General features: G+C 41.2%; 1 protein-coding gene across 1 annotated transcript; it reads right to left on the bottom strand.

The window, feature by feature from the left end:
• Positions 1 to 8,219: 8,219 nt before the first annotated feature.
• On the bottom strand, positions 8,220 to 24,557 carry LOC111671360 (A disintegrin and metalloproteinase with thrombospondin motifs 15-like). The gene is made up of 8 exons (XM_023428477.2): positions 23,297 to 24,557; positions 20,602 to 20,734; positions 18,683 to 18,850; positions 14,922 to 15,205; positions 14,672 to 14,849; positions 14,007 to 14,182; positions 12,466 to 12,641; positions 8,220 to 11,208 (listed from the first exon to the last, which is right to left on the bottom strand). Exons 1-8 carry the CDS (start codon positions 24,248 to 24,250, stop codon positions 10,431 to 10,433), a joined length of 2,847 nt encoding a protein of 948 aa, XP_023284245.1. The 5' UTR covers positions 24,251 to 24,557; the 3' UTR covers positions 8,220 to 10,430.
• Between the last annotated feature and the right edge of the window lie 162 nt (positions 24,558 to 24,719).

Raw genomic sequence — 24,719 nt, 5'->3', positions numbered from 1 at the left:
GCTAAATGTACTGGTGGGTTATTTCATGTACTATTACAGAGACAATCATGAGTCTTTTCACTTTGGTAAAAAATAAAATAAACAAATGTACAATTGCAGATGCCAGCGTTAGATGCAATGTTGGCACTGGGAAGCAGAAAGAAGTTTGCCACATGTGCATTACCACCGTCTGGACTGGAGTGGAGCTTACACCCATTTGCATGCAGCCTGGGTAAACTAATATGGCTGCAATTCTGTTTGTACTCTGGCTAACAGAGACATATGTGGTGTGTAAAAAAAGCTGTATCTGCATCTAAACTTGGATTTATATTCCTCTTTACCAAAAAAGGTAGTAGAGATGAATTCTCTAATACTGTATATATATATATATATATATATGTTTTTTTTATATGCTTCTTCTTTCCATTTTGGGCATAATTATCTGTTTTTCTCTTTCATTGCTTTGCTGTCTCTCCATCACCTTCTCTTACAGCCCCAGTGAGATTGTCATTCTACCACTAAACTAACACTGCATTTACATTGACATTATTTACTTTACTAAAGACATAAACAGGACATATGTTGCTGGGACTGAACCTGAGACTTAGCAGGTATAGTATTGGACAGTTTCTGTAAATTCACATGTACACTGCCTAGCACCGCCATTTGTCGGAATAACACATTAACACATGAAACGCCCGACCCCTAAAAGCACCAGGCGTCAAACAATTCCCATTCCCAGCTTGGAAAAATCTGTCTCTTGCTGCTCATAATGGAATAACTTCAAGGGAATGGGGGTTGCTAACAGGAGCTATAGGTACTCGGAAAAAGCCCAGAATCATTTGTCACCCCAGGGATCCTCTCAAAGACCTCTGAGCTGTAGCTGCTTAGCCTAAAATGGTGTTGGTGGAAAGGCTGTGGTCAAGATTAACATGAATCCATATGGCAAGTTTCATTCCCTGGAGATGGCTCTGGAAATGTGACCATGTTGAAGAAGAACATGGTGCATTGGAAACATAGAGTCCATCTTGTTCTATTGTATCTTATACTGCATACTTTAGTGAATGGAAGTTCATTTCCATTCTTTCTTGAATTGAGTGCATTTCCACAAAGAGCCTCTGTTAAACAGGTGGTGATCTGGATGTATTTTCTGATGCTTGGCTTTGCAGATGAACTTCACACTCAGTTGTTTTCAGCCCTCCACATGCATTTAATTCTGCAACGCTGGTCATTCTGACTTTGCGGCTCAGTCAATGTAAAGAAAGGCCAACTTAAAGCCTCAGAGATTCCCATGGACTGAGAAACATTAACCCTTCATGCTCATTAGCCTCGTGAGTGGGGTCTGAATAGGTGGAGAAGGGGGGCCAGGGGGGAAGGGGGTGCAGGGAGGTCGAAATCCACTCAGCTCTTGGCACAGGTTAGTGTCAACTGCTGTGTTGTTGTGTAAATCAGATAATGTGATTTCTGGACAAGAGCTCTCTTCACACAGTGGCAGCCCACTGTGAGGTAAAACTCTTTAAGATGGACTCCAAGAGTGTGATTTTCTAAATACACTGGACCGGATCTCCCATTCAATAGAGACCTGGTCCATTCAGGATGCGTCCAAGTCCATTAAAAACTCAAACACTGATGACACAGGAAGACACTGCAGGTCCCTGCTCCTTTACTCTCTAATGTAATGAAATGTGTGGAGGAGCTGTGCAGGCCGGTGGAACAGAATAGTAATGGCTGACTTAACTTGGTTGATATAATTTCCAGACTCATTCACATCAATCATTTTATTAATGCAGTGTCGCATACATCGTGTCACGCCTTTCCATGAACTAGTCCAGACTGCACACTAATTGTTTTTTTTATTAGGATTATTTCAAACCACTTGTGTGAATCATGACTCTTTAAAGCTACTGCACCTTTCCACACTCGTCATTATAAACACGTTACATAGATAAATGTTGTCCAAACTATAACAATATGCAGACATGAATGATTTTTCCAATAAGTGCAATGGTCCAACTATAAAGAAAAATCATCTTGTGTTATTTTGAATATTTATGTGGTGAATGTGTCAATAGAGAACATTAGACAGACATTGTTGGCAAGAGTTTAAAAGTTTTGGAAATTAGATTTTTAACATTAATATAGCAGCAGATAGCAGATATAGTTTAGTAATGGTGTCCTCAGCAGAGAAAAAGTCACAACCTCTCTGTGTGCATTGTAATCTGAGCTTCTCTGTTCTTTGTTTTGGTAGCATATATAAATTAAAAAAAATTAACAATAAAGTAATATATTTACAATACAAATGTGAAGAAATGTAATAGAAAAATACAAATACATTCAAACTATTAAATATAGATTAAATTAAAAAAAAATATATATATATAATGCTTTTTTTTAAGTAAGCTATCACTAGCTGGTTTATGTGACAAGTTAAAAGATTAATTCACTGTTGGTCTGTTTTAAGTTTAAAAATATAGTGAATTCATGTTCTGAGATTAAAATTCTGCGATAAGGTTAAAAAGATGCTAAAGATGAAAAATGCTGAAAAAGTATTTAATTAATTCAATGTTTATTTCATTCTTTATTGTTAAAAGTTAATATATAATAGTATTATTGGTGATCCACAAAGTGGTCTTAATTTGCTAGTCTGACATCGATTGCTTTTGTCTCCTCCCACATTGGTTACCAAGGGAACAGCGGTGTTTTCCTCACTCCAGTAAACATTCTCATCCAGGGAACAGTAATCTATCAATCGTGGGATTATTTCTCGTCGTTTCTCAGGTATGTTGTCGGTAATTTAATCTTCTTAAATCGTAGCCATAATTTCCTTATTCGAGTTCAAGTGTCGAGATAAGGTGTTGGCGATGTTTTGCGTAAGTTAGCGTGACGTATTACAGAGCTGGATAAAGTGTGTGTGTTAGCCAAGTTAGCTAACACACACACACTTGTTAGCTTGTTAGCTAAATTCAACCCCTAACTGCGCCTAGTTCTTCTGCCGTTTTGTACACAAATGTGAATGTTTTTTTACACAGTTGTTTATATATATTGTGTAGTTTTTATATATTGTGTGAGAGTTGCTGAGTTGTAGCTATATGTTGTTTACAAGTAACGCCAGAGAAAATGAGAATTATGTCTCACAGAAATACACTATGCTGTTATAATGTTAATGAGGCTGTGTACTCAACTCAAACCAACCTGCTTGTAGATGTGTTTGTTTGTAAATTGTGTACATATTCGATTATTCATTCGAGTAAATGCTCTCATAGAGGAAACATTATCCTATCACTCATGATTATTTCTTCCTGTTTATCAGGGGCTCAACACTGTCAGCATTGATGTGCACGACCGGTCCTCAGGGTGCCAGTGAGCTACGGTGCTGCTGGTGATGTAATACATACATATTATTATTCAGTCATTATTTTAGTCGCTCAATGACAGTTCTCTCTCTAAATGTAATGATTAAATTATTTTTTAATATTAATATCTTCTAAATTTCATTTCATTTGGTTCAGTAGAAAAATATTGTGTATGTTTTTTGCACTTTGTTAAAAAAAATATGATTGTGATGTACACAAAGGAGAATTATATAAGAACTGAATGAATTACATATTATATAAAAATTTTTTATGATGCACTTAAAATTTTCAATAAGAATTAAGAATCCTACTGGTAATTATTGTAGAGAGGAAAGAACATAAATAAGAATATTAGTAAGGTAGATCCAATAGTAAATATATATTTCCAATAGGACTGAAAATTCAAATGAAAAAATATAAATTTCCAAAGGACTGGGAAAATTCTTATAGAATCAAACATATTTCCTATTGCGTGGATAGAATACCCTGTAGGATCCTAAAGTATTCTATTGGGAGAGGTGCAGAGTTTTTGACTAGGGCTTCTCACGGCAATGCTAGCATGGGCTAATGGTTGTGGCTGGTTTGTTTTTTTGTTGGCTCTTGTGTACACAAGATAACTTTATTCAGTTGAGCTTCTTGTTGTGTGTTTAGTGTCCGCTGTCTCTTGGCTTCGTGACACCTTGCTGACTGAGAACATGAAGGGACGGGAGGAGGGGGTGTTGTGGCTGAACGGAGGTCGGAGGTGTGTCTGACTGAAGCATTTGTTTTGGTGTGAGATGCTGTTGGTCTAGTGTGAAATCTAGTAGCAGTGACGATCATTTACAGAACCTTTAAAATGCACAATGTAACTTTGAAATAATTTAATGTAAAATGTGTTATTTTAACATAAACATTTGAGGCTAATTAGTGAGTAATGCAGTGTTATATATTATGAAATAAACATCCAGAGTGTCTTAGCAACAACTTTGCTTCTGGCTGTTTTCCATGTCTGGTGTTTACTGACTGAACAAATTAGGCAGTGAAAGACTTTTGCAAGTTAGCCTCTTAATTACTAAAACACTGCGCTGAACCTCAAACTTGAGCAAATGATAATTTTCCTGTCAACAGTTCAGATCATAACTCAGTGTAACCTGGACACTCCCATACAAAACCATATAAATACACTCAATCCTCCCAGCTTGTATGTTTCTCCACCCAACTCCTCCAGTTTTCCATCCACCTAATTTAGGAGCCAATGAGAGAGACAGGAGGCTGTACCTTTGGTTATTTGTTCAAACAGTTATAATGAAATATGTTTATATATTTTTCTTAAAAGCAGTTGCCTGTGCTCATAATAGTTTATAGGATTAGTGTATTATGTATTATGTACTTAATCCCCTTGGTGTGTTCTTGTGGATCTCTCCCTCCCTCTCTGGTGAATTTACTGTGTGTGTGTGTGTGTGTGTGTGTGTGTGTGTGTGTGTGTGTGTGTGTGTGTGTGTGTGTAATGAGCTGCATGTGAGCCTCTATTTGGCTGAGTGAATGATTGTGTGATTGAGTGTGTTGATTGTTCCAGGGAGCTGATTGGTGCCAGACTGACAGCTACAGTTTTAAAGGCCAGCATGCTGTGGCTAACACTTTTCAAAAACTTAATAACTTACAGTATCATGCACATATTTGTAGGAGGAAGTTGTGTGTTGATGCCACATAACACCACAAGAATGTTTTAGTGGAGAGGTTTAAAGGAGGTATTTGTAAGTTTTGCTATTGCTACATAGCTAACATTAGCATTAACAGCTGTTTACTTACCAGTCTAGACAACAACTCCTCCAACCTGAACAACCAGACAGGTCATTTGTTCCAACCCTCTAATACGACCCTTAGGAGTGTCGCCCGAAATAGGACTCCTACGGTGGCAAGTGTACCAGACCTTGGTTGTCATGGTTACAATAATAAACACACGGACTGTACCGACAGCAGTGTACCTACATTCATCGCCATGGTTACGATAATAAACGCTCCTGGCCAGGTTAGGTTTAGGAAAAGATCGTAATTTGGGTTAAAATAAATGCTCCCTCAACATTAGACAATCTTTGTCGTCATGGTTACAATAATAACAACATGTCGAACTGTCATGGATAATAGAAACAACATTAACTGTTACCTTTACTACTGCTACTTTTCTTCTGTGTCATATTCCTGTTTGGTCACATCCATCCGCCACAACCTCCTCCAACCGAGAATCTCTCCTTATACTACGTCACTGGACTTTTTCCTTTGCTCCTGTCATAAGTACTACAGCCACTAGATGTCGCCTAACAACAAATCATAGTAATAATTATAATAATAATGGCTCATAATGACCTGCAGCACAAACGACCCGTCGGCATATTTTTTACAGGCCAGTCTAGAAGAAACGTTGTGAGTTCAGCATCAAACTTCATCCCTTTATTCACCAACAGCTGTCTCCAGAGGTGGAAAACAGCACCAATGTTAAATCTTGTCTCTATCATGTCTTTTCTTCTACTGAAGTTAGCACGCTAACCAGCTAGTCCCGGCCAATTTCGTCATTTAAAGTTGTAGCACTGCTCAAAGGGCGTATTATAACCTTTTGTCTTTTAAACGCAACGATGACCAAGTTCTTGTCAGGCGACAAGCACCACCACCTGCTCCTGGCAAGAAGCCATGTTTGGTGGCCGAGAATACTTACAAATAGATGGATCGGTTCAGCAAAGTATATGATAGCAGCATGAATGATAATGGTTCACATCCCATCTTCTACCAACATGACAGTAATGTTTTCAAAACATTAACCTGCAGTTAATCTTTTAAGTAACCTTAACTAAGTATATTTAGTTGCCTGATCTCCTTTGAGTTGCTTTTGGAAAACACTGAAAAGTAATGTTCATTTTATTAAGAGAGACCGAACACCCATCCAAGTCTTTCCCAGCCTAGGTTCATTAATCTCTATCCATCCCCCCTCCCTGCTTGTTTAACCAATCCACCCAAGATGTCATCATGTAACTTCATCTTTTCAACTTCCCCCAGAAAGATGCGCCAACAAATCACTGAACCCATCGCACAAGGTCTGCTCTTTTATCTTTCACTCAGCAACCAGGAGTTATAGGATGTGTCATCATTAAAGTGCACACAGCCATCCTCATATTTATTAACCCAGCCTGTCTGTGTTGCCTCATCCCAGAGGACACCACAGGGAAGCCAAAAGAAAGATCTAACACTGATGAGTCACTGCTGCCGTTTGTGCGCACATACAATTTCATTTATGCAAATCTACAGCATCTCATTTAGCAGAGATTAGATTCTCTTCTCTTTGTGTTTCAGGCTGACAACTGTGTTTTGGATATTTATCATGATGACGAGAGAATTGTGTTCGTGTTTTCAGCAAACTGCCCTCACAGGCTGCACTGACTGACTGGATATTATAGATTTCTTTTAAAGAAAAAGGGGCACAAAACAACAAAACACATCTGGTTTACAGGTTTAGTGGTTTTGGCTTTTCAGGTGAAATGGAATTCAGAGCATCTGGATATTTCGTTTAGTTGAATATTTACAGAGCAAGACACCATAAACTTCTACAAACTCACATGCTGATAAATATTTACAAAGTGCTAGTGAGCTTGAGACAGAGCATCCTAATGAACGGAAAAGGCTGGAGAGTCTGTATTTTGTTTATTGTCAGCAAATCACAAGAAAAGACCAAAAACCAACAGTATGCAGGTTTGTGTCTCGCCCAGGGTTTGTTTACACAGATTAAACTAAAATTATCCTTTGAGCTGCCATTAGAATAATATTAACCGCATCAAAACTACAAAGAGCAAAATTAACATTGTGCAAAATCATTTTTTGCTAAGGTTAAAATCTTGAAAACACCTACTGAGAATGTGTCAGATTCACCAGACATTTGTCAGAAATGGGAATGAAAAAGGACTTTTCTTGACTCACATCAACTGTACAGAAAATCGGCTAATTTGGATAAATATCTGGCTAGAGTACCTCGAATACTTCCTCTGTATGTATGGTTAATCCGATGTGGAGACAGCTCTTGGTGAGTAAAGGAAATCGCAACATTTCTTCTAAACTTGTAAGTCTTACAGCTGCTAATGCGAAAGTTGACAGTGTAGGGATAGCAAAACTTACAAATAGCTCCTTTTTAAACTTTTTCTTCCACAGGGAAATAGTCTTGGATCTTACTTTGTTTTCAGAACTGTGACCTTTTTCATCCCACTTGAGTTTTAGGCCTAATCTGTTTATCTTACTGTAAATCAGCAGATAACAGGGATGTAAACAGGGTGATGTTTTACAAAATGTTTAATTTTGCAAATACGTGGCCTTCGAATCACCTCTCACCTGGGGTTAATAAAGTTAAAGAGGCACTCCATCGATTTTATATAGGACCATCAGTTAACTAGTAATGGTTAGTTCTCTTTACCTTGTGGAAACAGTTTCATGTCGTGACTCATCCACATTTTCCAACCACAAATATTGATTTTAGTACCTTCAAACCTGCACGTAGGTCAAATCCTCGGGGTGAGGGCGTCCAAATCTGAAAGACATCTGTCCAACAATGCGTCAGGTTCACTGGGCAGGCGCTGGCCAAGCTGGGTGTGTTATTACAGTACAGCTGCGATAACAGAGCTTGAATCAGCAGAATACCAAAGTGGATGAATGACTGTTCATCGGTCATGCTTCAGCTGGAGAAGACTGTCTCATCTAATGTAAAGAGAGACTGCAGGCGCAGCAGAAATCTTATGTAACAGATACTGCAGGAGCACAGGGAGACGTTCAGGAGACAACAGATATCCGTAACGTCCTTATTGTCTTAATGTAAAAGATCTGAATAATAGAAACTTTCACAGACAGATCATCAATCATGATTCAGCATATGGGTATAATCTCATATATATACTTTATTTTATACTGCTAGATGAATGTATACATAGTATACAATACAAAAGACAACTGATGAAAATAACATTATCTGTACATGATGTAAAAGAAAAAAAACTGTACAAAACCATCTTTTAGATGGTATAACTGCTGGTCCCTCTGAACCAAAACAAACTGGGGATTAAGACTGAAGGGTTTTCTGTTAAATGTTAAGACTCATCACCTTTAAGTACAAAGAGTTATCTATCATCATTTTGTGATGTCTGATGGATTTTTACCAAATATTTTTAAGACTGTCGATTAATTTGAACTCCACATATTTCCAGGTGTGTTGGAGATGTTCATCAAAACAACAAAATGCAACGCCAGGATGTAAAGTACAACAATATCTGTTTGGTGGTTGATTGTGTTTTAAAGTGGATTTTACCTTTAATTTCACTATGGGTATGTTTCATGGGGAATACCTACTGAGCATATAGATATTTGGTAAAGTGGTTTTATGCTGCTAAGAGTGGTTTGAGAAATCTATACGGATATTTTGATACTTCCTGGTCGAGAAAACTAGTGAGAAATGTTGGTCACATTTAGGGCTGGCCATCGTTCGTAAATATTGGATATTGGTACTGACACCAATTCCAGTTCTTAATCATATTTAACATACTCAATTTTATCAACTCCTTTTTACAAAAAGAAAATTACACACTCAAACGTTTGTAGTGTTCGTGTAAATAAACAACCAATCACCAGCGTTATTAGATCTAGGTCCAAGCATGCTTCATGCTCATTGGCTCACTGACGCTGATGAGATTTACTCATTTATTCCTTAGGTATCAGATGACAAGACATTTTTTGATTCTTAATAGTATGAAACTAATTTGGTTGGGCATAAAAGTATTAAAGTTCGTTATACAGCGCTAATCACAATTTACCACACCTCGTCATGACGTCTTCAAATTGCTTCTTTTGTCCAACAAACAGTTCAAAACCCAAAGATATTCAATTAACCATCACATCAAAGAGACACAAGCAGCAAAACCTTCACAGTTCAGAAGCTGGAACCAGTGAAGTTTTGACTTGAACATTACTCACTAAAGCCACCCTTTGATTATCATTCATTTCCTGTTGACAGATTAATCGATTGGTGGACTAACTTTTTACAGCCATCTTTAAAGCCTCCAGCCGCAGGAGGTGGGAGCTTTAACAGTCAGGAGAACATTTGAAGGTGATGACAGAAATGTAGCGCAATGGTTCTTTGAGTAAAGCCATACTTCTGTCCAGCTCATGCAGAGACGTGTCTCTCACAAAACTAAGGCTTTGTAGAAGGTTATAACTCTTTGGCAACACAGAACAAACAGTTGAGCAGAACGGGCAAAGACGCATTAGGATTGCACCATAACAACAGCCTACATTTACTGTAAAGACGATGCTAACATCTTAATTCTGACTCAACTAATTTACCTTTTATAAAAAAATATTTTAAGATTTTTGGTCTCTAGTAAAATTCAGGGATTCTTTGTTATTGATCCAATTGATAAAGACTGTTTCAAGTGTGTAGGATATAATGTTGACTGTCATGTTGGAAGCTTGTAAAGCCATTTTTTTTTAAGATGAACTGACTCTGAATGGCAGACCTCAGCCGATAGCACCGAATCAAGAAAAATAAACAAAGAAAGATGCAAGAACTGCAATCAGGTCTTGAACATGGCAGATACAGTACTGTGTTTCACATATCGATTAGTTCCCCAGTGAAATGAGAAAAATGTCAGTTCACAGATATCAGCACAGTGTGAGTCTCACAGACTTTCATCCATCCTTAACTTGGAATTTCATCCTCTGCATGTGTAGAAATGATGTTTGTGTGCAGATGTGTGTGATCACTGTCTCTGCATCTTTCTGCTCTGTGTACACTTCACACAGGCATCATGTCGTCGTTCCTGGTCGAGGTAGACTAACCGAAAGTCAAACCTGCCACAGATGGTTTGACAGTTTACGAGCAGACAGCTTTTCGTCTTTATTTTCATGTAAACATGATGGGGGAGGATCCTCTCTATCTCCACTGGGTTTCCCCTGCAACTACAGTCAGACTGAAGTTGAGAGTATTTCTACCCAACACAGCGAAACAATCACTGTTACGCTGATTTGGGCTAAAGGTCGTGTCAAATCATCAGTTTGACTTCCAAAGATAAGTCCATGGGCCGCTTAAGTTCTGCTCTAACATGGTTTTAGGTTGCACAGGTCCAGTTCCTGAGGCTTCCTCCTTCCAGAGCAGTGCTCTCTGGGTAGATTCCCACCATTCTCGGTCATGCAGCGCACTGGCCGCCTTTTAAAGCCCCTTCCACAGGACTTGGAGCAGTGAGACCAGGTGCCAACATCCCACATGGGGCATGGATCCCCACATGCTCTGACTGCTGCAGGCCTGTCAGCACTGTCGCAATCCACTGCAGGACGCCCCTCCATGCTCTGGCACTGCACCAGCCTCTTCTGGAGACCGCTGCCACAAGTCACCGTGCATAATTCCCAACTTCCTGTCACCCAGTGACTAACTGGCCTCTTACCCATCACCTGCTTCTTCGCTTCTACTTTGTTGCTATCAACTAAGACGCTGTTCTGCGCTTTGATGCTTCTCTCCTCTTTCTGCAGAGTTTTCTCCTCCTTGCTCTCCTTGGAGATGTAGAAAGAGTAGCGCACCCTGGGTGGAGTCATCTTCCCCACAGAGAGCACCTCCACAGTCAGAGGCTCCTGCAGGGGTCTGGTGGCCTGCAGAATCTCCACGGACGTGGAGGTGCCGCTGTACCGCAGCAGGCTGCCCTTCACCAGCAGGTCGCGCTCCACAGCCGACACCACGTAGTTGCCGTTCAGGAGGTACTTCCCGTAGCGATTCTTCACAGCTAAGTAGTTTTCATCACTGACCATTCCTCGATAGCCGCGCTGACGGATGTCAATGTTGGAGGCTCCTGCTGGCAGCATCACCACGAAGTTGTAGCCATGACTGGAGAGGAAGAGTGGAGATGTAAAATATTAATTATGCTATACATTATACATCAACACCAATGCATTAAGGCAAAGTAATAGTAGATATTATCCCTTCAGGATGTAAAATCTTGCCAGTATCACTTTGCATTGTGTAATGCAACAAAGTAATGAAGATGATTTCCTGCCAAATCCAGGATGTTTTGGTGGGAAACATGAAATTGATTTTACATGAGTGTTCTGTACTAAAAAAACACTGTGACATTTTGGTCCAGATATGGTCATATCATATATCACATATGGTTGACTCATGAACAGAGATGTTCATGCTCCAGTGATTCCTTTATGCATTTAGCTTTTACTCTGGGCTTCATTTTTACCTCACTGATCTTTCTTAGTTGTGTCTTTGAGTGATCTTAGCTGGGCGCCCACTTCTAGGGAGAGTAGCCACAGAAGTAAATCATCTCCATTTATAGACAATGATTTGGAAGAGCCAGAATAGCTTCGGCCTTCCTAAGAGCATGCTGATTATAAATGACAAAAGTCTTTTACTGGACAGGCTGAGCTTTTAATACCACACTACAATGCAAAAAGATGAAACAGATCCAGTCTGCTGTCCCGAAATGTTTGTAAGTATCTACCCGGGAGATTTCAGAGCCTAGCTGATGTAGGACAGTGGGGGATTTCCTGAAATCAACAATCATGTTCTTTGTTTTGGTAACATTAAGCTGAAGGAATGACTGTTGGCACCATGAAGTGCACCATGACCCTGTTTCTGCTCCTGTAAGACGCTGACGATCTCTGTATCCTCAGCAACTTTTATAATGTTCGAAACTCTGCGGAGAACCAGATATACATTGTATATCTGTGGAAGTGAGGTCTAAACGTAAATACCAATATACAGGCGCTCTTATATTCCCAGAGAGGACAGACATCGGCCTGTAGTTCCTCATCTTTGTTTCAGTGACTGCAAATTTGCCAAGACAATAGCAGGGAGAGGAGTACGATTTCTTCACTGTAGTTTCTTTACGTGTCGCTGCACGCCTCCCCTCTGGCCCTGTCTCCTGTTTGAAGGCCCTTGATCGTTGCGTCCTGCTTTAAAACTCTGGTCGTCCCGAGGATGAAATATGTTTTAAATTTACTTCTTCAATCTTGTCATTATCATTACTTTGTTCATTTAACAAAAAGAAAACCCCTAAACATAAACCTAATAATAAAATATAGTCGACCTCCACATTGACCTTTTCCAGCGCTTGAAATGTGCCGATGGACTTACACAGGTTTGGTGAACATCCCTGAGACCTTCTTGCAGCCCTGGTTGTCTCCACCACACACACCACACTTGTCAAACTTCTTGTTGGAGTCCAGCTTGCCATCGCAGCCCGCCTTGATGCATTTTCCCTGAACACATACGGCTGAGGTGTCAGGAGAGCAGGGCGTCCCATCCACAACCTGCAGGGTGTGAGGTTTTAGAGATTACATCATGCTGGGCTGATGTCATTGGGTTATATGTGAGTAGGAGCAACAGTAAGAGAGTAGAAAGAGAGAGCAAGACAGACGTTTTTTACTCCCAGTCTCCAAAAAAACAGTTAGAGCAGAGAGAGTGTGCAGTGTCCATGAGTGTAAACGAGATATGGCCTTGTGTTGCTGCTACATACTTGTTTTCATGCTGGTTGCATAAATAGTAGCTGACTAGCCACAGCTGTGAAGTGATACTATCCCTGCATGTTTCCCTTTCTCACCACTCCATCCATCCTGCAGCAGCAGCCACCAACACAGCACCACTCACCGCTGTGCCGCCGATGGATCTAGCTGTTACTTATTGCATTGTGGATAAGAGCCAAATCACACTAGGCAAATAGTTACTGTAAACACAGAGCGCCTCAATAAATGCTTCAATTTCACCTCCCATGAGGCTTTGACTCACGACGGGGTGTTCAATGACAAGGAGTTCAGATTTCATTAGCGAGCACAAAAGCAGCTCAGAATATTGAGAGAATTTCCCAAAGTCACGTCTCATGTTTTTAGGCAGACCTAAGGACATTTTTATTCGTAGCAGCATGATGGAAGCTGACAGAGCTGCTGTCTACAGGCCACATGCAGCCACATTCACAACACAGCCAGCAATTACCAGGCTCAAATGAGCCTCGGGTAATTATGATTGGCTGGTAATTTGAAAGCAGTGAATAGATTTGCCTTTCTCTACTTTATGAACACATCCCGTCTACAGGGTTATCTAGTAAACTTAATTTATGTTCTTGAACTTGTTGCACTTTTTCAGTGATTAGAAAAAGTGAACTATGATTGAGCCTACGTCCCACTACCTTGTGTTTATTTTAAAAAACAAAAATGACCTCCGTCCAGATGACCGGTTTAGTTCCGCATCAGAAACTATGACCATCCACGTACACGGGGTATGCATGAGCTGATGTAAACAGGAAGCAGATTATCTACTCTGCAGTTGATTAGTTGCACAAAATACAACAAATGAGAAACAGCAAAAACAGTTTTAGCAGTAAAATGCAGAATTTAACTGCACAACAGCTGCTAGCAAAGACAAGTAACTCTTGTATTTCATTATTCATGTTGCTTTCATGACTCGTAGTCAAAGCTGATAACCGGGGGTGTCTTCAAGTTCAAACAGGGACAGCAGCATTTCCAAAAGACTCAGTTTTAGGGCCTGGAAAACTAGCGAAAATGTAGCAAAACTAATGCGTATTGAAACTAAAACGTAGTAGCCTGTATGTAGCCTCAAACGGATACAATCTGATGTTTGATATCAGAAATGATTAAGTGTAAATAGTAAGTCGGACACACCTTCGGAGCGAGGACGTAGAAGTACCCAGTCCCGTTAGCGCGGCAGATGAGCTTGCATTTGTCCTTGGGAGAGATGCCTGAATACTTGGGTACCCAGACCACAGATGACCCCAGCCGGTTGGTGTTCAGGTTTAAGCCATTGAACGCCTCACATTGCTCCTCACGGAAACTCTTACCTGGAGGTGGAGAAAAACAACCATAGAGTAGATTGACAACTCCTCGAGGGATCGTGATTAGTTAGCATGTCTAAGCTAATCAGGCTTTCTGTTCTTGTATATGCATTTTACAATAATAATAACACGGGCAATTAAAAGGCGTCTTATTGGGTGTGTTTTGCAAATGTAATGTAATCAATTTTCCAAAAAACCAATGTAGCATGTAAGTCGACCATTTAATTTGAGACATTTTGAAAACTTATAGCTTTCCATTAAAGTGACAAAAACAAGCTTAACTAAGAGACCGACTAATATAGTTTGCAGGTCTTTTAAACTGAGAACAAATAAACTGACTTCTCTATAGATCTAATCCATGTTGCAAGTAAATTTGTATGATGAATTTAAACTTTTCATAACATTGTGAAACATTGTGCTCCCTCAAAAATCTGAATGAATGATGCCCTTTGTGTGTCTTCCTGTGTGAACACACTCAAACAGAGATGAGTGTACCTGTGTCAGGGCAGGGGTTGAGGTTACAGGAGCGATATTTGATGCGAAGGCCGTAGCAGTATTTGCCTCCGTTCTCAGGGACCGGGTTGTCGCACTGTCTCTTGGCGAGCTGAACTCCTCCACCACAGCTTCGGGAACACTCTCCAAACGCACCCCACTTCCCCCACCGGCCGTCCACCTGCGAGGGACAGTGGTCCATCAGTTGTGCTCATAAAAAGTGACCAAGAAGGACTGATGGGTCAACACTCACCTTGATGTGCATGGTAGTGTTCTTGTCAGTGCAGGCTCCTCGGTAGCAGACCTTGCTGTTGCCACAGCTGGTGCCGTCCGCCCAGGGAAAGTGTCGGGTCTGACAGACCAGTTGTCCACGGGCCTTCCCAGTGCACCACAGTTTGGAGCAGGGCTGCATGTACGGGCAGGGTTTGGAGGCGTGACCAAAGGCTAGCTCACACTGACGGTGCAGGCTGTAGCTGGAGCCAGGCAGATTATCAGGGAGAGACAGCTGCCTCTGAGGCTGGTCCAGCAGGCAGTCTCCTGTGAAACAAACCAACAGCACGGCCATAAATCAGACTGCAGCTGCATTCCCTCATATGGATATTAAAATCGAGGTGACTTAATGACTAAAATCTGGAAGTGTGTTCAAATATCCTTCCATCTGAAGCCACCATGACCAGAGTTTTCTGAGGCCTTTGGTTGCAGCCTTTTTAATCATTGACTGTTTTGATTTCCAGCATCATCCCTGTTTCCAGCAGCAGCTGTTTTCAGTTTATAGAACAAAAGCTCTAACAAACCGACTGTATGCTACCAGTCAGCAGACAGACAACGTTAGTGACTAGCTGGTGAACATTTAGAAACGTAAAAGCAAGAAACTTCCCTCAGGAAATAAATAAAGAACAGATTAATATTGACACAAGCTACACAGTCCAGACAAAAGCCAAACAAATAGTTATGTTTAGTCATATGCATATACATGATTACTCATGTGCATACGTTTTCTCTGCTGGCAAATGTGGTTTCTTGCCAGGAGCAGGTGGTGGTGATTGTTGCTTGACAAGAGCTTTAGGTGTCATTGTGTTCACAAGATAAGAGGTTATAATACGTCCTGTGAGCAGCGCTACATCGTCAGGGTAGATAGAAAAGTGACAAGATGGGCGGGGCTAACTGGTTAGTGTGCTAATTAAGAAAAGATGTGATAGAGACAACAGTTAACATTGGCGTTGCTTTCCACCTCTGGAGACAGATGTTGGTGAGTAAAGGAATAAAGTTTGATACTGAACTCACAATGTTTCTTCCAGACTCGTATGTAAACAGCTGTTAATGCTAACGTTAGCTATGTAGCAATAGCAAAAACTTACAAATAGCTCCTTTAAAGTTGGTATTTAAGTTTCTCTTTACACGCACACACACAAAATTTGATGATGAACAAATTTATATGAACTTTATACATTATTTGTGCAGTACTATAATCTATCAGATCATGAAATTTTAAAAGAGCAAGTTCAGCATCAAACTTGATTCCTTTACTCACCAACAGCTGTCTACAGAGGTGGAAGGCAACTCTCTTGATTAGCTTTTATTTGTATCACATCTAATGAAGTTAGAATGCTAGCCAGTTAGCTACAGCCAGGCTGCCCTGTCTTGTCACTTTCCGATAGGGAGTCACTGTAGCGTCCACTCTACCCTGAAGAAGTCGCGCTGCTCACAGGACGTATTATAACCTCTTGTACTGTAAACACAACAATGGCGGAAGCTCTTGGACTGGTCACTAAACAGCTGTTAATGCTAATGTTGGCTAAATTAAAACTTACAAATAGCTCCTGTTATGTCCACTTATGATCTGATGTGATGATATTTCTTCCTGTAGTATAAGAACTGGATTTTTTTACATTTTGTTTGTATTTCGTCATATTTCTAAGCAATAGATGATGTACGGAACAATAACTGAGCAGTACAGGACCACTCCTATCAATCTAATTGGTTAGATTTTTTTGCTGATCTCTTCCTCTTCGGTGTTTGATTTTTCTCTGGTGGTATCTTCAGTAATTTTAAAAGGTTTAGAGCCATTAGTGTTCCTTGATCTGCACCATGTCCAGTCCATCAATATGAAAATAATATGAATCAACTAAAAGGGTAACGCGAACTTGTTATCATCTTGTGGGAAGAACATGAACTGTATCATCTTCCTGATATCACGTCTCAAAATCAATTTTGCTCTTTAAAAATATTCATTGCAAGGATGGTCAGGGAAGTTCATGTAAGGTAATGACTGCAGGTTTTACAAGTCTGTATGATTTATAGTATTAAAGCAATATTCAAAAATAACTGTACAATATGAACAACGACAGATATCATTTGATCATATAAATAATGCATGAATGAGTTTAAAGCAGTTAATGCTATATGATCAATAACTTTGTCTTCAGTCTGTAGAAAAAGCAGAGATAGCTCCATGTGAGAGAGGACAGGCACCTGTTTAGATTAAGCAAATTACTCATGTAGCAGAGACAGTGGTGTTGCTTTCTGAAGTGAGAGGTCTGTTTTAGTGGAGGTGATGAACTGGTGTGTTTAATTCCGTCTATTACACACAATCCACTTGCAGTCACTTATGGGAGTTTACACTCAGGCAGGAAAAACTTGGCGAAAAGGAGCTACTGAGGAGATGATATATTAAAACATTTATTAATGTTGATAGTAGAAGAAGGAAAAGTACTAGGATATACGCAGTTCTTTTCCTTTTCAAGTGTATTTGTGTATTATTCATTGCAGTCGATTCCATTAATATAACAAATACTTTCCTAGTCCCATCCACTGATGCAGATGCTGGATATCTGGAAACAACATCACAGTAAGGCAGAATATACCCAGATATTCAACAATCTGACCAGCAGACAACATAATCCACTTTATTAGTTTTTCATTCTCCAACACTTCACAAAGCTTTGCTGTAATCTTCTCTGAGAAGCTGAGAGCTGCGTCACTTTGAGTTTACTGGATTGGAAACAGGATTTCTGGAGACGGATCCAGAGCTCTGATCCCATGTGAGGTATTTTAGCAACAGTATCAGAAGTTTTAATGTGTTTTAGATCGATTATTCCATCATTGTACCGTGAACAATATGCCCTTTCGTTCAACATGACATGGCAACTGCTGTACAGATGCCTACTAACCAAAATTTCCTGATTTTCCAGGGGAAATATCCTCAACTAAATGTATGAAACCTCCGAGAAGCAACAAGCTTGTTGCAATTTCCCTTGAAATCTTGCAAAGCCCCTTTCATGTGAGACAAAGCTCAAACGGATACATGAACATTTAGCAAGATATAAACAGTATCCTGATTCAAGAGACATTGCTTGTTTCAATTCCCTTTGGATGTTAGCAGAGCTTTAGTAATCTGAGATGCAACTAAGTATTAATTATAACTCTCAGATGAACGTACCTAAAGATGCTAATGGGATCTTAATACAAGAGAAATCTTACAGCCAAAATCACCAGCCACAACCAAGTTTGAGTTAAATATTCTTCAGTTCAATATCCTGCAAAAAACAGCGTCCAACAACTTCAAACCCTGACATAGTGGACCACCGAGGAAGTGGGCAGCAGCAGATGCATGAAACGCCATGATCGCTTACTCCTTAATAAGTTGTCCGAAATTAGATGCACCAGCGACGTCAGGTCAGAGTAGCAGTGAGGAAGGGTCAGAATGTAATGTGATGTACACCTGAATGATTATGACTGGCTGTTATTAGCTACACAGCTGTGACTGTAAAGGATACTTCAAAGCCAGTCAGTCAATTCAAGAGTGACTTTAGTGCTCTATGCTTCATTTTCTTCATACAAGAGAAATATTTTTGTCCTTCAGTCATACTACTGAAATAATCAGTATAACTGTGATAAATTAGAGCCAAGGTCTGTTTCTTGTGGGTTAGATTACTACCAGCTGACAGCGTGAAGCCTGGACAGAATTAGTGGTCCATCTGAGTCCAGAGACATATACAGGAAGTGTTTACTAACCGTGACCTCTGTCCAGGAACTCGGTAATGATGGCGGCGCTGCACACAGACCAGGGTCGGCTCCTGTCAATCTGAATCAGCGTGGGAGACATCATGTGGTTGTCCTTTAGTTTCCCAAATACCTCCTCACATGCTTTCACATTGTCGTGGGGCATGTTGAAGACGTGGCCTGGGGTGGGGGGGGGTGGTGGGAACAGAGACAAGAAGGTCACGGCTGTTGTTAGAGTCAAGTAGGTCTATTTACAGTCACACCGTGATTTAAAACACGATAAGGAGTTAGTAACAATTGCCTGGTAGACGCAGTGAAGTTTCTGTGGTGATGACACTGAAATATGCATCTGTTAACTCTGTGTTAGGCAAAGTGGACTCAAATTGGACTGGTTTGAAGCTAATATCATAGCAGACAGGAATGCATGTATGCATGGGAATATACAGCGTGGCATACGTCCATGTTCTAAAGCTGGACTGATGGTGGGGGGGGGGATTTGGTTCCCAAGGAATTTGTGTCCTTCCCTAAATATGAACATGAAGTACTTTCCAAAAGAAAAAAAAACAGACTGTTCAATCATGGGGACAGGATCATGTTGAGGGGAAATTGTGTAATTACTTAACATACATGAGGTTAGTGTAAACCAATGCCTCTCTTGGGGCCTCAAGAGTTACTTGTGCATCTGGTCTGAGGCAGGAGTCCTGCTTCTTTTACAGACCCCACAACCGCTGATTATTAAAAATGTGAAAGAACAAGTCACTTGTATTATTAACAGGGTTAGCATTAGCAGTGAGTAAAACTACATGTATTTTAATGCTATCTATTAAACTGCATCAGAAAACAGGTTAGCAGTGTTCAACTTTAGCTCTTTTTCCATTTTAAAATCTCACATATATATCAGACTAAATCACAAACTCCTGAGGAATAAAAAAGTATGTATTGTCAGTTAAGTTGCTGTAAATTCATTACTTTAAGCTGTACTGGACACACAAATCAAATCAGTATAATCTCATAATTCAGGTCCATGAAACAGCTAATGTAATATCAATCATCAGTTATCAGTCTCTTGTCTGTGGGGCTCAGTTAGAAGAAAAACTATAACATAACAGTTTCAATGCAGTTATATGGTTTTTTTCTTGAAAAATAACAGTTTGTTCATCTGTTTATCCTGTTATATCCTATTATGGCATCTTTTTGGTTTTGGTTTCTGACACGTTGGAGCCAAACCTGGCAACCTCACTGGGACATCAGGACTTGATAAAACTTGATAATCTGCACACAGTTACCAGACATAGCTGTTGATTCTCAGGCAAAACTCAAGGCATGTAACTTCCCCTAAAACCACAAACAATCATTTTACATTTCTCTTTCTGCACATAAAAAGATGCACCATATAAATGAGTTGGCTTTTAAAGACGTTATAAACTTTGGATAAAGCAGGGTAACTGTTAAGCTAAGCTAACCATGTCCTTGCTCCAGCTCCTTAATTAATACACAGACATGAGAGTGGTATCAAACTTCCCATTTCACTCTTGGAAATCTAAACTTTCGTTTGGAAGACCCAGAGATCTGCTAGTTTTGATTCTGCTCGCCTGATTAGGGGCTGATTTACAAATGAACATCAGGTAAATGTAATTAAATAGCTGGTAGGACTGAAACCCTGCAGTGTTCTGGGATCAGGACTGAGAACCACAGCCGTATAGATCACAAGAAAGTTGCAAAGCCCTCCAGGCAGGCCGGTTTGCACACTGATTATGTGTGTATACGTCCGTCAAAGCAGACTGCATAATTCCTCTGACACTTTAAGTTAAGGTTATATGCAGCTCTTGCCTTGAGCGCATCTCACTCTGAGGCCTGCTACAGCTCAGGTGTGTATTAGCATAAATCCAGAATGCATAGTATGAAAGTTCAGCCCCTGCCAATCAACTGACCGAGTTCGTGGGCCGTCGTGAAAGCGGAGGGCAAGCCGTCGTCCTCGATGACAGAGCAGCTCCTCTTCGGGTCACACATGGTCCCGACGTCAGCCATCCCAAGTGTATCACAGGTTGTGGACCCACAAAGATCCTGGTGACACACAGAGAGATAAGGGTTAATTTTTTCTTTATTGTCATAGGAAGCATGAAAAATCAGATCGGACTCATGTTCCAAACATGCTTTGTGTGGTTGCAGCATTAATAGACCATAGAAGGCACTAATACAAAGCACATGGCACATGGGTTTGCTTATTGCTGCTCTGCTCTCAAAATATATTGCGGCACAAGGTCAGGGGAGATAGCCCATTACAGATTTCCCCTCGGTGTTTGGATAAGGGGTAAGACGTAAGGAGATAGTTTGGGAGGTCTAGATGAGTCCCACCTGCAGCTCAGGGTAAAGGGAAACCATGTCAACTCCACTCTGCACTACAGCTTAGTCTTTATGACTTAATGGCTAATTCTTGCTGTTTACTCTTTTCCCCTTGGGGTACTTCCACTTTTGCTAATTTTCCTGGCCTTGTCAGACATAAACTTCAAAACGCCTTAAAAAAACATCCATACTTGTCATGTCATGGTGCTGTGGTTATTTTTTAAGCCTCCCCAGCAATAGCAATGGCTGTTGGGACCGGTCGGTCGGTCGGTCGGTCGGTCGGTCGGTCGGTTGGTCCACCACTTTGGTACAGACTGAAATACCTCAGCAGATGTTGGATGGGATCCAAGGAAATTTTGTACATTTTCTTCAATGATGAATCCCATTGACTACAGTGATCTCTTGACTTTTCCTCTAGCGCCATCATGATGTTTGTGGTTTTGAGTGAATTGTTGAATTTGTTTAGACATCAGGAGGAATTGTAATAACTTCGGTGGTCCCTTAGCTTATTATCTAGCACCACCTACCTACATGACATTATCCTCAGCTGTACTTTGTGTTTTGTGCAAATTAACAAATGTTAGCGTTTTTACACTCTAAACTGATAAGGTAAACATTACACATGCTAAAGGTTAGCATGTTACCATTGTTTTTGTGATCATGTTAGCATTAAGCTCAAAGCAGCAGTGGTCCTCAGTACATCACATACAGCTAACATAGCTGTAGACTCTTAGCATGTTAGCATTTTACACACTAAACTAATATGGTGAACACTAGAGCATGTTGGCATTGTTTTTTCTGAGCATGTTAGCATGCTGACATTAGCATTTAGCTCAAAGCCCCAGTGGTCCTAAGTAGATGTGCAGCCTCACAAGCAGCTAGCATAACTGTAACCTCATAGTCTTGTCACTCAACATCATAGGAAAAGTTACAAGCCTTTTCCCTCTCACACAAGTCATTATTAATGGAATATTGGCCACGGCTCATTGGTTTTAAGGACGACTGATGCTTTGCTGCATCCCGTGGCTCTCTGGGTGTATCTAACATTTATTTTATTTCTGTTTGGATCTTTCTGGTCAGGGACTGTGTTATTATGTTTCATCAAAAATAACTTTCTTGTTCTTTTGTAGTGTTCAAAGTAAATCAGAAAACACTGTGGTTGATGAACTTGTTAACCCAGTGTTTCAGTGAGGCCCTGGGATGCCAGAAGCGATTTCTGCCAGCCATGTGTATTCCACACCACTTGCTCTCCGTAACCTATTACAAGATTTTTTCCAACGCAGCAGCTGCGCTCATTGTGCCCTACAAGGACAACAACACTGGACATGGACTTTCCTATATATAAGTGGCTTCAGTGTAAATGAGGGATCTTTCCCGTCACTGGGATGATTGTTCAGTCGTTCTGACCTTGAAGTGTTTTTATATGTTGCTGTGCAGTGAAGGAGAGAGGTTGTGTATCAGATGGCCAGCCGGAGCCAAAAACTGGACCTAATTGAAAGCAGGCAGCAACAGCGAGACGTCAGAGAGAAGTTAGTGACTGTGGAGAAAGATTTACTCGTCAGCGGTCACAGCTCTGGTGGCCACATGGGATTATCTCACAGTTGTGGCTATGCTGAGAGCTTCAGATAGTGTCAGCTCACATCAGCTCGAATGAAGGAGAAATTTGGATTCTAGTATTTTTATAAAACGCTTTGGTCTTTATGAAGGTTCTTTATGAAGGCAGACAATGACCCAGTTATTATTCTGTAGAGGCAGAGGTGAGGTCTTTCATGGAAAGAACTGGCTCAGTTGATCTTTTCCAGTGACTCATTGAAGCAGCTAACACAGAACTAAATGAAGGGCATTGAACAGCTGTGATAGATAACACACTGGTTCACAGATGGATCAGTGAATGGGTGCAACGGTCACAGGTCAAGTGGAGAAAGTGACCACAAAGATGCAAAACGACTGCAAAGAGACACAAAATGAACCCAAAAAGATGCACAATGAACACAAAACGACAACAATGATCACAGTGTAAACACAAAGAGATGCCAGATGAGTTGTTTCTGCATGGCTGAGTCTTGTGGTTCACCTGTACAGACTACAAATGTCATTTTGTGTCCCTTTCAGTCTGGCTGTCTTTCTCATATCTCTGTGCCCAGGACCCTTTATCTTATAATCTGTCTGTGCACATGTATGAGTGCAGCATGTCTGTTCTCTTCCTTGTACCAGCCACTGTATTAGATGAGTTCAGAGTTTGATGGAGCTCCCTCCTCCTCCCCTGCTGCTGCTGCTGCTTACCTGCTTGGTGAAGAGTATGGCCGTGTCCCAGTACTCAGGATGCTTGTCATTGTGTTTGTTCAGCTTCTTCTGCCAGGAGCAGAAGTTGCGCAGAGTCAGAGCGGCATTAGTGGAAACCTTGGGTACCTTGTCGGCTTCATTCAGCACCATGAAGCCCACCACCACTATGTTTATGGAGTTGAAAATGCTGGGGTGTTTGTACAGCCTGGCTGCCACTGACATCAGGGTCAGGAGGTAATGCTTCAGGTCGTCCCCGTGAAATTTAGCCATAGACTCATCCGCCACCACGAGCACCTCCACAAATCTGGGGATGGAGGCAAACCTCTTGGATCTCCCCAAGGTTTTCAGCACAGTTTCAGTTAAGCCATCGTTATCCAGTTCACTCATGTACTTGTATTTCTCCAGGGAAGCGGTGGAGCTGGTGTCAGGTGCAACTCCACACCTGCTGGTGAAGTTGCCTCCTGAGTGCGCAGCGCGTCTCCTGCGGCGGATGACATGCGTCCTGTCCAAAGAGTTTCTAAATCCTGCTGCGTCTTCAGTCCTGTCCTGGCTGATGAAATACTCCATGCCTTTATAGTAGAACCCCCCGTGGAGACCTTTGCACAGGCTGAGCGCGGCAAAGGAGTCTGGATCTGTGTTGACATCACCGGAGTAGAAGCATTCCCTGAGGTCGGAGGTGTTGGATGCTAAGGAGCCGCTCTCAGGAGGGAAGGTTCCCAGTGCAAGGAAGCTAGAATCCGGCGCGAGGTGCAGGTAAAATTCCTCTTTGAACGCATTTAGTTTAATAACGATCTGTCTTTCATTCACCTGCTCCGCGCGCCGGTGCAGATGCTTTTCATCCTCTTGGTGATCCACGCGAACAGGTGTGAAGAAATCTACCTCCATGCAAAATGTTAGTTTCAGATAAAGAATGAATTTTATAAAAACAATGAAATAATGAATTAGTGCAGCCATCTCTGCTCCTGCACGGGAAAAGTCCTGACTGGAACTCAGCTGCGGTGCGTTCGCGTGCAGTGAGAAGTTGTGCGCAATGGCAGCGCCGCTTGTGCGTCCTCACAGAACTAAGCACCTTCACTGGCGTCCAGCTGCTGTCCCATCCTGCACCGTCTCCACTCTGGACACCAACTTCTCTGAGCAGCTGCGCTTTAAAGTCGCGCACAAACACTGACGGTGATCACTGATGTCAACTGAGACCTGAACGTGTGCGCGCGCGCGCGCTAGAGAGAGAGGGAGCTCATTGGTCATAGCGTCTCGGTTTGCGCTGCAGACTGCAGCCACTTGTAACTCTCCAAATATTATTGTTGCTGTACAGCATGTGTGACAGGAACTGGAGCATCAGCCCCCCTCCCACCGCCCAGCCTCACTGAGAGGGGGACACACAAGCAGCAAAAGGCAACACGCACGCGCGCGCGCACATACACAG

Source organism: Seriola lalandi, unplaced genomic scaffold (genome assembly GCF_002814215.2).
Source record: "Seriola lalandi dorsalis isolate HSWRI2012SDOR001 ecotype SW California unplaced genomic scaffold, Sedor1 jcf7180002054875, whole genome shotgun sequence".
In the NCBI taxonomy this organism is placed as follows: Eukaryota; Metazoa; Chordata; class Actinopteri; order Carangiformes; family Carangidae; genus Seriola; species Seriola lalandi.
The sequence above is the reverse complement of the archived record's forward strand: the minus strand, read 5'-3'. Positions and strand labels throughout refer to the sequence as shown.

Bases quoted from the DNA above. Each gene is read 5' to 3' on its own strand.
- LOC111671360 (XM_023428477.2), bottom strand. From the start codon at position 24,250: ATGGCTGCACTAATTCATTATTTCATTGTTTTTATAAAATTCATTCTT. The intron at 18,851-20,601 runs GTCAGTTGATTG...CCCCCACCCCAG, and splicing joins CACGACGGCCCACGAACTCG to GCCACGTCTTCAACATGCCC. The intron at 15,206-18,682 runs GTTAGTAAACAC...TTTGTTTCACAG, and splicing joins GTTCCTGGACAGAGGTCACG to GAGACTGCCTGCTGGACCAG.